Below are 14,615 nucleotides of genomic sequence, written 5' to 3' on the forward strand. Positions count from 1 at the left end.
AAATAAACTTACTTACAATTTTTTTTTTTACATTAATTTTTGTTATAAGATCACGTGATACTTATTTGAAACGCCCGTGTATATTAAAGAAATTTTCGTCGATATAATAGTAAATATGAGAAAAATTTTCTTTATCTAAGTATTATTATTGACTTATTGTTATTGTTTGGTTTATGATCAAATCAAAAATAATGGATTTACTATAAACTGAAATTTTCGATGAACGATAAATTTAGTGTAACTGTAATTAAATTAAAATGAATTAATATATGGCTCTATAAAACCATCATAATACATATAGAAAACCCTCTTTCGATATACCCTCCATATAAAATACCGTCTCAATACATCAAATATGTAATATGTGGATCTATTTAATTTCCTCAAAATCATCATATTTAACAAATATTATAAATCACATTTAAAAATTTTCATATAATTATAATTCTTCTAGTACTGACAGGGTGTAAGTATATACCACTGTATATACCTGGGTGCGAATCAATGTTTTAAAATTTGGTAAATTGATTTGTACCCGTACCAATACATTGCTTATTATACTAGGAAATGGAAACCATTATGATTCTGGAGCAAAATTTACATTTTTTATTAACCAATAAATAAATAATTTTATGTATTAAAATTTATTTACAATGATATTATGAATATATTAACACATCCTCTGAGGATCCTTTTAAGGGAATAAAGCTTTCAAAAAGTCCAACAATAAATACTACAAAGGGAAGGGATAAAGTGAAATAAAAGAAACAAAAAAAGGGATATTATATTTCGCCTACTTTCTATGAAATGCCTAAAGAAAGATGAACAGGAATCAAGAAGGAAATGAAAGGAAAGACAAGAAAAGGAAAAAGGAGGTGATGAAGCACAACGTTTTTTAATGTTTCTAATAAAAAAATATACAATAGTCTTGAAATTTACTGTTTCTATACTAAAAACCTATAAAGTAAAAAAGGGGATGTAAAAATAAAAATATGAAAAATGGATCAAGGACAAAATTTACAAGATTAAGGAAAGATCAATGGCAAATTCCATAAAGAATGAAATAGAGTTAATAAGAATAAATAAGAGACGAAATATAAGAAACAAAACAAAAATAAATAAATAAATAAATAAAGAACAAGGTACCTTTTACAAACTGAAAGAACACCTTTTGCTGTATAACAAAAGAACATAAGAAAGAAGTAAAAAGAAAATTAGAGACAAACTGTTAAAAATAAAAAAAAAATACCTGTTGTCACCAAAGAAAATTTCAAAAGAATGGAAGAAGCATTTTCTTTTATTATTTATTATTTTTTATTTTATTATTTTATTATTTTATCAAAAATCATAACTTGCATTAATTCTGCAAGCAAGAACAGGTTTTTTAACTAATCCATATGATAAACACACTACATTTTTCTTTATTGAGAAATCAAGCTAAAATGATTACAATGAGAACATATCACATGCACTGACTCACAGCGACATTGCATATATATAATCTTTCTCTACGCTCCGGATTGAATTTATATAAAATTATATTGAGACGCATGATTTTATATTGCATGGTGTAAAAAAATTAATTAGTTATAATAATCCGATGTTAAAACGTGTATAATATGATGGTCCGCCGTATATTAAATATGTGGCATTTTGTCTATATAAATAATGAAAATTTTCTTTTACAAAATAAATAAATAAATAAATAAATAAGAGAAATTATTTTTTTTTACAAAAACAAATCATTTTTATTTGAATTTTTTTTTTAATAAAAACCTTTTTTCTTATAAAACGATCAAAAATAGGAAATTATTTCCATTTTCAGTTACATTATAAGTCAACTTTTTTTATTATGAAAGGAGGAAAAGATAAATTAAATATGGTAAGTGATTTCCTTTTTTTAACAAACAAAAAAAATTAAAGGTTAATACTAGCAATAAACCCTATAGAAAAAAAAACTAGAAAAAACTCCGATAAATTTAAGAAACTCAGACACGTAATCATTTTTCTGAAAAATTTTATATGGGGAAACCTCTGACCGGCCGACCGTTTCAACTAGTTTGTAGTTAATAAAAAAAATTTTCTCTTTCATTATATTCATATAATTGAATCGAATGTATTACAATACAAATATTGAACTAAACCATTTTGCGTTCACAACATTCACAACAATTCAAATATGAATTGGGCCACAAGTCCACAACATATTTTAAAAGTAGATTTTTATTCTCATGAATGTATGATGTATATGGTATCACAAAAATCAGAGTATTATTATTATTTCGTGTAATTTAAAATCACAAATTGCCCCAGAAAACAAAATTTTTTAATATTCTTTCTTCAGTGGTGAATCTTAATGTTATAACTTCTTTGAAAAGTTTCTTTATTAAAATGAGGCGCTTTTAAGTTATAATAAACAACAATGGAAAAAAGATATACATTGACTTTCATCCATATTTAAAAAAATTCTGGATGTCATATCTCTGTCGTAATTTTTTACGTAATGCGCAGAACATCAATTTTTTAAAAAAGAAAAAATTATTATTGGGCCATTAAATTTCACAAACACAATAATAAACCCTAACTAAGAAGATTATCAAAATAGCCAATACATTAGGTAATTGCACATTACAATGGAATTTCTTATTGATAAAACATATGAGGCTTTTTTTAGATAAGTTAAAATCAATAAATCCGAATTTTATCTTAAAGTTATTGTTTGGTATGACAAGTTGAGGTGCGACATACACAATTTAATGCAATTCAGATTATTCAAATTGGCGCGGCAATGTGGAGAATTTTTTTTTTTTAAAAAAAAAAGCTTTGATACGGAAATTAAAAAATAATTATAAAAAAAATTCCAACTAGACAAAATAATTATGTATATCATTCTCCGCTTTTTTTTTCAAAATAATCTGTTACTAGTTGCTTATAATATAGTTTTTTTAGATTGATAATGTTGGATTGCAAATAATGCATAATTACTAACTTTATGAGGGTCTTTTGTATAGGCTTTTTTTTAATCAATCGATAAATTAACAGTAATGATCGGCAGGGTAAGCATATGATTAAAAAAATCTTTATGCCCCCCCTTTCAAACTTTTCAAAAAAAGTACACGTTTACTTGATATTACAAAATTAAGCATTCTAGTTGGTTTATGCAATGTGAACAGAATATTTTGACGTTTACGCTTTGGGCATATGTGTTTCTTTTATTTATTGGCAATTTTATAAAAAGATTTATTTTTTCTAAAAAAAAATGTTCTACTTGGAGATTTAGTAAATTATTTATTTATTTATTATTATTGTTAGACTAAGTAATTCAAGTAAAAGTATAAATAATAGTCATAACAATTATTATTTACTATTAAAAAAAAATATGTATAGTCATCTATATTTTCACTCATATTGATTAGATTATTAAATAGTAAATAATAAAGAATTTATGAAAAAATGTTGAACTAAATTCAAAAATTATACTTATTAAAAAGAATAGCTTTATTTCTCTAATTTATCACATCGTTTGATATGACAGATAGACATATGAAATTTGAAGATTTAGTCCCATACGCATATGCAAATCATGTGAAAGGGTTGTTTGTTTTTTATTAATTATAAATTGACAAGCTGTATTACAAAACATGATAAGGTTATTCGTAAGGTAAATAAATAAGGATTTACTGCATTAAAAACTTTGTGTAACAAATAATGAAGTATTTTTTCAAACGTCTATGGATTTTTTTTTTTAAAAAAAAAAATCTTTTCAGGTTTCAAAATATAAGTTTTTAAACCATTTAAAATCCTTTACCATTTATATTATATGTATATATGAACACTTATTGCCAAGATTCTTCTTTTATACAAAATATTATGCTTCCAAAGTCACTATAGTTGTATAGTTGTAAAACTTTTCAAACTACCGACATTAAAATTAAATAATAAAATATCAATAAAAATTTGATATTTCCAAACCACAAAGTTTTCTGAACCGTTTTGTTTAAAATTTTGATTTTAATAAAAACGTCTTGAAAGTCAAAAAAAGGAGGGAAAGAAAAAAATTATCGCAAAAATCTATTGTTTACATACGTCACATTCGATCAGGGACATCTCGGCTGACTGATATGCAACATACATATACAATGAAAAGAAGGTTAGGTTATTTAGTCATTTTCTATAAAAATGGGGACCTCACAACAAAAAGGTGGGCTCATTTTTAACCATGGGATCTATTTAAACGGTCTTTATAACATGTGGTTTTGCAAGCAATTTATCGAGATTATTCATCTTTCAATGCTTAGTTATTTTTATTTTTGTTTAGGCCATAATTATTAATAATATTTACGGAATGAATTAATTTATTGTGAGTGATTTTTTTTTTGCTCGGTTTCTTTTTTCTTATTATCGCCGTTTTCAAAACTGTGCTACCCCATAGATTACAGGACGATTACCGGACAAAAACTGGTCAATTTGTCCGTAGTCGCAGTAATCACAACGTACAAAGAAATAATAATTTTTATTAAATATCATTAATAATTTCTTATGACGCTTTGTAGGACTACGAAGTGTTGACAATATAATCCATTGTAAATAAAGATAATTTCTAACCATCTCATTATTCAAATAACTAAATAAGACAATGTTGCGTAAAAAAGAAGAATTATAGTTTAAAGCGAAAATTTTTAAGAAATAATTATTTTCATCCACCCCATAATATGAAGTTTGGGGAGTACTTTATTTAGTTAGTTACAACCTTTTTGTTTGTTAAAGCGGACAAAATTTGGGGAAATTCCAAATGTATATAAAGCCAATATTACAAAGAGAAGAACATTGTTTGTATTTATATGTGGCACAAAATTTGTTTATTCTTTTTTAGAAAAGTCATTTCTTAATTAATCCTTTTTTTCTCTTTACATATATACAGTATATATATACAGTATATATAATATTATAAAATAAAAAGCCCATTAATATATATAAATTTAAAAAAAAAATTTAATTTGAGCCATTTTTGCTTTAATCCCCACAAACTGTCAAGTCACAAAGGATTTGCATATATTAATTAAATACTTGTTTTATTGGGGGGAAAACTTTTTATTTTATATTATAATTTAAAAAAATAAAAAAATTTTTTTGTTATTCATCTATTATTATTTCACCGAATTTAAAATGTAAATTAAAACAATTTCTAATCGTTGGGAAAATGTATAAAATACCCAATATCAACAATATCAACCAAACCCCAACCCTTTTAGATAGCTGGGTTTAAAAAAAAAAATCGCTACAATAACTTAAAAATACCCTTTTGACGACAAAAAAAAAATTATATTTTTTTTTCTGTCTTTTTTCTCTTTTTTTTTTATAAAAAAAAATAGAATCAGTAGAATATTTTCTATTTATTCGAATCGTTTCTTTTGTTATTTTCGTATTAAAGATTTCTAAATAAAATTATTTAGAACATTTCGCATTTTTTTTAAAATTAATACTTTCACAATGGATCACCGGAACCACGATTTGAATAAAATTAACGAAATTAATAATGATTATACAAAAATTACATCCTACACAATCAGCAATATTGAAGAGCCCACTCCTTTGGATAATACTACTACTGCTCAATCTTACGTGTCATATTATTCTCGTGTTATTCACAGACGTAAAACTCGACGAATAATAAGAAAAACAGATGCATTATATCTGATTAGAAGATTACCTATGCAGATTACGAATAATACATTCGTGAATGAATTTTTTAACGGGTCACGTTTTTAACCTTACTAATTAAAGAACATTAATGATCGATATTTAATATTCCCTTCCAATATCATTTTAACCTAATACCGTATCGTACTAAATCGCAAACCCTTGCGAATTTTTTTTAATTATATCGACTTTATACTCGTATTATTTCTACACACTCGCGTGCTAATATAACGGGCGTTGTGTTGTCATAGGGACTGGACATTTTAATACATTTATATCACGTGACACGATCATATGTTTTAAGATTATTATTTTTAAAAAAGAAATTCTCTAACATATTGGCTACCTAATATGATAGGTAAATAAGGTAATTAAAGTATAATAAAGAAAACATTTATATAAGATTACAAATATAGACTTAAATTAGGTTGTAATAATTTATATGGTGGCTAATTGGATCATCATATTTTTAAATTTATTTATTCAAATGGAATATGTACAGATTATAGAAAATAGAAATTTGATATTTATTAATAGAATTTAATATGTATAAACCCATAAACCTATGTTCATATATAGTTATTTGCAAAGATTTTCATCATACAATATCGGATGGTTATATACGGTAGATAAAGAAAAAAAAAATTAGATAAATAACATATTTAAAATATTACAATATATAAGCTATAAATCTCCCTAAATATACATCGTAAATTGCATTAGTCTCTTTCTAAATACACACAAAATTTTTAGTGAAAATATTTATAGTTCACTGTCGTCTGCATTTATCGAAATAAAATATTTATCGTTAATCTTTTCTCGTAATTTGATTAAAGACAAAGTATATAAATAAGTCGCAAACATTATAATTTTTTTTATTTATTAACAAAAATTTCTTTGTATTTCATAAATTTAATAATTTAAAAGTGTTTAAAAAAATATCACCTGCTCACACGTGATTCTGACACAAAGATTTGCTCGCATAATTAAATCATACATTACTTCCGACGCAGAATATCTGGCTAAACATTTTGCCGAAGCTTCACGTGACCTAGTCTTCTACGATTTTCCTTGGATGAAGAAATCTTTGAAAACCTATTTCGATCAAACGGAACTTTAAATATAAAACTGTCCTAACAAAAATCCGCCTAACAAATGACATGGAAACTACGGTTATATGCGTTTTCATCAAGAAAAGATATAGATGGCAGGCTGGTTAAAAAGTGAATATGGTGACCATTTCGCAAAAATCATTAAAATAAACAAAACTAGATATATTTTAATGTATTTTAACAATGAAAAGGATTTGATGAAAGCAATATATGATTCCATGATGAATGAGGATTTAGGAAAGGACTACAAATAAAAGGACAAGACGAGATTATAGATAAAGACGGAGGTTTTAAACTGAGAACTTGAAAGACGTCTATATATAAACATTTTATTATGATTACATTTTATTATTACTTTTTACTATACTAATAAAATTAATAAAATAGGAAGATACCATCTATTTAAGACGATTCAGTCTTTCGAAAAAGTGTGTTATTCAATAATTTCACGAGATCATCTGATATTACGTCGTTGATGATCACTTAACTGCGTAGTAACAAATCACAAGTTTCTGCAAAGCTATTGGAAGTTATCAATTCGAACACACCTAGCTCACCATCAAGATCATATCGCAGGGGCTCACCAAAACCCGTTAAATATTGATAATTATTTTGAAAAGTAACATAGAATGGACTTTTTATTTACTGTATGTTAAAATTACTATAATAAATTGACAAGTTTGATATGCAAACTATTAATTAATTATTAATAATTTCAAAAATGTCTAAAATAATAGTGACTATATTATCATTAATGATGAAAGATTGTAATGAAAAGGAGAGTAATGATGATGATGCTACACGCGGGTTTGTGTTCAGATACGCAATTTCTGAGGTTCCTGGATGCCTTTAAAAATTTATAAACCGATTTTACTGATATTGAGTTTACTGAAATTTGCAGAATTTGTATTAAATTTTTTGATTTATTTAAAAAAAATGCTTGTAGAGTCGGTAATTAGAATGATAGAAGAGATATATGGTTACACAAAATTTAGTATTATTTAATGTTATTTTAACTATCTTAAATGACATTTTATTAATAAAATGCTTATCGAATTCTGTAAGTCCAGATTTTCCAATGGATCATAGTCAACTTTCTCTGTGAGTTTAAAATTTTTCATTATTATTTCGCGCCCGAGTCACGTTTCAATGGCGTCCAGCATAGCTTTAATCACCTTGCCGATCATTTGTTGATCATATATATCATGTTACATTAAGTTTGAAGCTTCGGGCGAAGCTACAGATTTACGGCGCAACTTGAAACTTTTAAGAATAAATTATTAAAATAAACCAGCGGAATTTTAGATAAACCAAAAGTTATCATTATGTGAATGTTTATGAATATTATTAAAATATATATTGGGCAAAAATTTGGCAAAACTTTATGAACTGTTTAAATAAATAAAACAAAAAAAAATTCTTTAAACAACAAATTTGATTATTGAAAATGTTTATTGTTAATTTTTTTATAAATAGTCATTAAAATTTTGCTCATAAAAACATCATTTTTTTAACTTTTATTAATTAATAATATTAAATTAAAAATATATATATACAGTATATATATAAATGTCGACAGAATCCATTTGCCATTTTAATTCTACTGATTGTAAAGGAAGAATTAAAACCATTACCGATAATACAAAAACAGTTAATAAAAAAAGAATCTATTTTAGTACGGCATTTTATTAAAATTAAAAATGTTACTACTAATAAATGTTGCCTAAAAATTATGCGATCTTGATAAAATTTAATATACAGTAAATCTAAATAAGTGTTAACCCGTCTGTAAAAACATGAGTACATATTATTATGTATGATTTTCAACTGAAACTAATTATAGCGAAGTGAATAAATGATCGTTAAAATTGTGATAAAATAGGGATGTTCGCTATGCTGGCGCGTCCTGGGCTTCTGCGTCCGCGTCACGATTCAATAACCCCGCCGGCAATAGTATTGGTGCTGCATCTGCGAATTTAAATTATCATTAAAAGAACCCTTAATATTAATATGAATAAAAAAGAAAATTTTTTTTTAAAGTGACTGATTTAATTACCCGCTAAAACAATAGTAAAGGCGAAAATTAGCAATAAGCATTTATTAATTTTGTGATTGTGATATATATAGATATATATAATTTTTAATTTGTTGTTTATTAATTTGTTTAAAGAAATTTTCTCACCTCTTTCTCAAAGTGTTTATATAAGAAAATTTCACTATTTCAAATTATTTCATGAATCAAAGAAGGCGAAGTAAAGGAAGCGTACAGAGTATTTTTGCCACGTTTTTATATATTGCGCCATTGCACTTTAAGTTAACAATTGGAAAATAAGTTAATGATTATTTTTAGACGCAATCATTTGTAAAATTGGTATTTTATTAACGAGGGCGAAGTAAAGACGTACAAGAGTATTTTTGCCACGTTTTCTACATTGTGCCATGTTAAAATTTACAATCGGAGAGAAGCCACTTTAAATTAATAATGAGAAAATACAAGATTTTAATGTTAATAATTATTTTTGGCCGCAATCATCTGTAAAACTATTTTTTTTTATTAACGTATGAGAGTATTTTGCCACGTTTTTTACATTGCGACACAATCTGAATGAACAGTTCCACTTTAAATTAATAATGCGGAAATAGATGATTTCTATTTTAAAAAAAGAATAAATAAATAAAATATACATATATTGTTCAAAATGGTAACTAAGATCAAGAAAGTATAACTCAATCCATTTATCTGATTATTCACTGCGCAACCATATCAACATAATCATTAGAAAATAAAAGATTATTAGGTATCAACACGTAATTTGTCAAAAGTGTTTTGATTAGGATGATAATTGTATTAATTCTCATAGACTCTAGCATCAAGTTTGGAAAGTTATTGACATTGTTTTAGAAACTTTTTAAGATTATCGTAATTGGGTAACTTTTTAAAAAATGATCAACCTAATGTACTAAAATAAACTAACCTTTTATAGAATACTGAAAATTCGGTAGAAATATCCTCAAGAATATTTTCATGGTAGAATACAGGATATTTAGTTTGATATACCGGTTTTGTCCGGAACTTGTGCATTATATTCCGTATAATGGTGTAGTTAGCTGAAAAACGGAGTCGAATTCCTGATTGCCGATCATCCGGACCCGGTTTAATCGCAGAAAATCCCCCGGAATTCCACGACGATCTACGCTTGAGCCTCTAATTATTTTTCGACTAACTACACTCCTCGTAATTTAATTTAGATCAAAGATTTTTTTTTTTTAAAAAAAAAAGAAAGGAAATTTTCTCTTTTTATCTGTATCAAAAATTATCCATTTATTCATATAATTAAATTAAATGTATTACAATACAATATCCGTCAAATTAAATCATTTTTGCATTTTCACAACTTTTTCTTAAGAACGTATGACGAATATGTGATATATAACAAAAATATGAATGAGTATTATTATTGTTAAGCCAGTTCTTGTATGCTTATAAAAATAAGCGTATGGGTGTATGGTAAGCAGAAGGATAATTGAATAAAATAAATATTAAATAATATTAATGAACGCAAAGTGAAAATAACTATGTAAATATTAGTAAATGTATCATATCACTGTCGATCAATTTACGAAGGTTACACAATAAAATAAAATGAAATTTCAGTCAAATGCGAATACGGTATTGCACACACGGGCATATACACTCAGACGCAAATGTTGACTCACAAATGTAATAAAACTCTAAATACACAATGAGATAATTTATTTAATAAATGCTTTATTAAAATATAACAGAATTATCTGTCTTTTACATTGGCTTGGAACACATATATTTATAACAAAAATAACTATGCTAATCATGTTAAACATATTAAATAAATGCTATATATTTAACAAATGTAATATGTTAAATATGTGTTATATGTTGCATATGTTATATATGTTAAATATGTTGCATATGTTAAACATGTTTAACATATTAAACATTCGTAACATTTGCAACATTCGTAACATGATCGTCAGTCACATGATTATTCGATTGACATTATTATATTTTCTCCTTATAATTTATTTTATATCACAATTTTTTTTTTTTAAAAAGAAAAAGAAAGGAAATTTTCTCTTTTTCTCCGTATCAAAAAATGGATAAATTAAATGCATTACAATATAATATCCGTAATATCCGTAAAATTAAACCATTTTTGCATTCACGATATTTGCAATACAATGAATTTAAAAAAAAAACATTTTTTCTTGAGAACTTTTGATGCATATAATAAAAAATGAGTATTGTTGCATTTTCTCCTTATGATTTAATTTATATCAAATTTATTTTTTTTAATAAAAAAAAAAAGAAAGGAAATTTTCTCTTTTTCTCCGTATCAAAAAAATTATCCATTTATTCATGTAATTAAACTAAATGTATTACAATGCATATCTAACTAAACCATTTTGATCATCACAACATTTTGTAACTACAATGTATTTTAAAGAAACATTTTTTTTTTCGAAAATGTATGATGCAATCACAAAAATCAGAATATATTATTTAATTTAAATCACAAAATTTCCAGAAAACAAATATATATAAAAATTTTTTTAATATTCTGCCTTTAAGGAGAACGCAAATCCGGTAGGCTTTGGGGTGAATCTTAAAAACGCCTCATTTTAATAAAGAAAATTTTCAAAAAAGTATTTTCCAAATAATGAAAATAAATATACATTCACTTTCATCCATGTTTAAAAAGATTCTAGAATATATAACTTGTTAATTTTTATTGCATATAAATAAACGTAATATTGCTTTTCAACGGAAAAATGGAATATCCGATATAACCAATTATTCTGTTATTTTTAAACAATAAATCACCGTTTTTCTTGTTCTTTAAACACTCATTATAAACACTAATTAAGAATATTTCTAGAAAAAAGAAGATATATCACGCGTAAGTGCAACAGTATAACAACGATGTTATTTGGAACCGCAGAAATCATGAAAAACTATAAGGCTTTTTTTAGATAAATTAAAAAATCAACAATTTAATAAGTAAATAATCGTCAACATCAGATAGTAAACATATATGCGCAATCCCGTGTAGGAAGTTCGTAAAATTGTTCTATAAAGAATTATTGTATGTCACTTATAATAATTTAATAATATTTTACAATATTTCCATAATTCGGTTTCGTTCGTATATATACAGTATTACCGGCAAATTATGTTTTTACGGAAAATTATATAAAGAGGAAAATAACGCAAGCCAAATTTAACCAAGATTATTGTTTGGTATGACAAGAACCATATTTGAAACGCTTGGCGTTTTTTATGATGACTCACCACGAATTTTTTTATTTTGAAAAAATAGCAATTCAAATTGGCGGAGTGGGAAATTTTTAAAAGAAAACAAAAATTAAAGAAAAAATTATAAAAAAAAAATCAATAAAAGAATTTTGAAATATGTAATTAGCTAATTAGCTAAAAATTGATTTTCAAATAAATAGTAAATAATAAAATAAATAAATAAATAAATATTGATGGATCAAGATTTTTACAAAAAAGTAAAAAGTAATAAAGTTTATCATCTCTTAGTGCATTGTTTTTTATTTGTTGTCTTGTATATATATAATATATAATTAGGGCGTAGCGTAAAAAAAAAAAAATTTGAACCTTAAATTTTTTTTGAAATTTTAATATGTACTAAAATACACATCGTGTTACGTGAAAAAAAAAAATTTTTTTTTGACAAACAAAAATAATAATAATGAATTCACTAGTTATAGTTAATAAAAAAGAAATTATTTTTCATTTCCCCATGTCAAAAATTATTCATTCATTCATTTAATATATTACAATACGGTATCAAGTAACAACCTAAACCATTTTCGCATTCACAACAATTCGAATCCATAGTTGTAATGAATAATTATTGTTCAGAAAATATTCTTCAAGGGAAAACGCCTCATTTTTCCAAATCTAACATTGATTACAATAAAAAACAATGGAAAAAATGTTCATTCGCTTTCTAAGATAAGGATATATTCAGAAATCATTAAAAGACGTACAAATCAAATTATTGATATTCATTGATATGCGGATTTCCCCCAATACGGCCGATATGCTTTTATCCTATAATAAGTTTTACCGAATGTACCGAGTGTCTCTCTAGGTGACTCTAATACTATAAACTGTACATTTTCATTTTTTCATCATATGCTGATTTAGCCAATATCAACAATCAAGTACAAAAGGACAATCAAATATATTTATTCAAACAACATTTACCGGAAGTAATCAATGAGCTGCGCCACTGCGCCACACAATTGTATCATATATTCATATGTTAATTCTGCAAATCGACCGATATATACAAGACCAATTTGAAGATTCATATGAAAATTCCTTGCAAAGAGAAAAAGTATTAATTAAATATATGTACCAATAATTGAAGTCAAGCAGCGCGCCTTTAAAATTGACAGGCTGTATACAGAAACAGCATAAAAAATGAATAATAAATATTTAATTAATAGTTTATAATAATAATGCTTTTTAGCCAAGGATAAACGTATTCTGTATATACTTATACATTCAATTTTTAGTTAATAAGGACATAGTAATAGTATCATTGCAAAGCGATTTCTTATTGATATTAAAATGAATATTTTTTTGCTCGATTTCTTTTTCGTATTAATATTCATTAACAATTTCTTATTTGTAAGTACTACAAAGTATTAATAATGTAATTCATTGTAAAAAAAGCTAACAATTTCTAACCATTGCATTGCATTATTCAATTAGCTAAATGAGAAGATATTCGTAATGTGGCGTAAAAGAAGAATTGTTACTAAAGTGAAAGTTTTAAAATAAAAAAAAAAATAAAAATAAAACCGTAATATAAAATTAAAATTAAAATATTTAAGGTTTTGTATTTATCTAACTATTCCATAAATAGTATGTTGGAGTAAAAGATGCGTGATTGGTTTTATATTTGAAAGCAACGTGCATATTTTGGGGCGCTGCCTTGTATCGATCAAGTTTTTAGAATGTAGTACAAACTTTTTTTATTTAAATTAAAATTATTATTATTTTTATTTTCTTTTTCTCTTCGCAATATATACTTTGGATTTTACTTTAATACTTTTTTCTTTCTACCATTTCTTTACTCACATAAAAAAAAAATAACTAATAAACAAATAACGAACTTAATGACTTGTCCAAGTTCAATTTCTTTTTTATTTTCTCGTAGTTTTTTTTAAAAAAAGGATATTTTTTTTTTTTACCTTTTTTAATAATAATTCTTTAGAATATTACTAATAAACAAACATGCAAAAAAACAATACGCACAGCTTTAGCGCCACAGAATATATATATATTTTTAACATTGTTTATAAAATCCATTGTGTTTAATTTAAAATTTAATTTAATTCGAATTATTCCAACCTATTGTTTTTAATACGATATCTGATCATAGACCCCACAAACCTGTCAAACTACTTATTATATATATACTGGTTAAAAAAAGATTATTAAGATTATTACATAAAAAAGAAAAAAAAATTTTTTTTAATGTAATAATTTTTTTTTATGTATTAATAATTTTTTTTTCTTATAATATATAATTTTTTATGTTAAAATATATTATAATTTTTTTATGTTATAATTTTTTTTATATTATAATTTTTTTAAATAAATATAAATAAAATAAATAAATATGTTATTATATTTTAACGAATTTAAAATGAAAATTAAAAAGGTATCAATAACAATGATATATTTTCAAATTGGATAAATAGCCGTCTTCTCGCCTGAACCAA

At 24.8% G+C, this 14,615-nt stretch overlaps 1 protein-coding gene across 1 annotated transcript; it reads left to right on the forward strand.

Moving 5' to 3' along the window:
* Nucleotides 1-5,490: 5,490 nt before the first annotated feature.
* On the forward strand, nt 5,491-5,769 carry OCT59_009348 (uncharacterized protein; the record flags this gene model as incomplete). The annotated part of the gene is made up of 1 exon (XM_066133484.1): nt 5,491-5,769. The coding sequence occupies one exon, from the start codon at nt 5,491-5,493 to the stop codon at nt 5,767-5,769; it is 279 nt and encodes a 92-aa protein (XP_065999920.1).
* Nucleotides 5,770-14,615: the final 8,846 nt, after the last annotated feature.

Source organism: Rhizophagus irregularis, chromosome 17, assembly GCF_026210795.1.
Source record: "Rhizophagus irregularis chromosome 17, complete sequence".
Taxonomy (NCBI): domain Eukaryota; kingdom Fungi; phylum Glomeromycota; class Glomeromycetes; order Glomerales; family Glomeraceae; genus Rhizophagus; species Rhizophagus irregularis.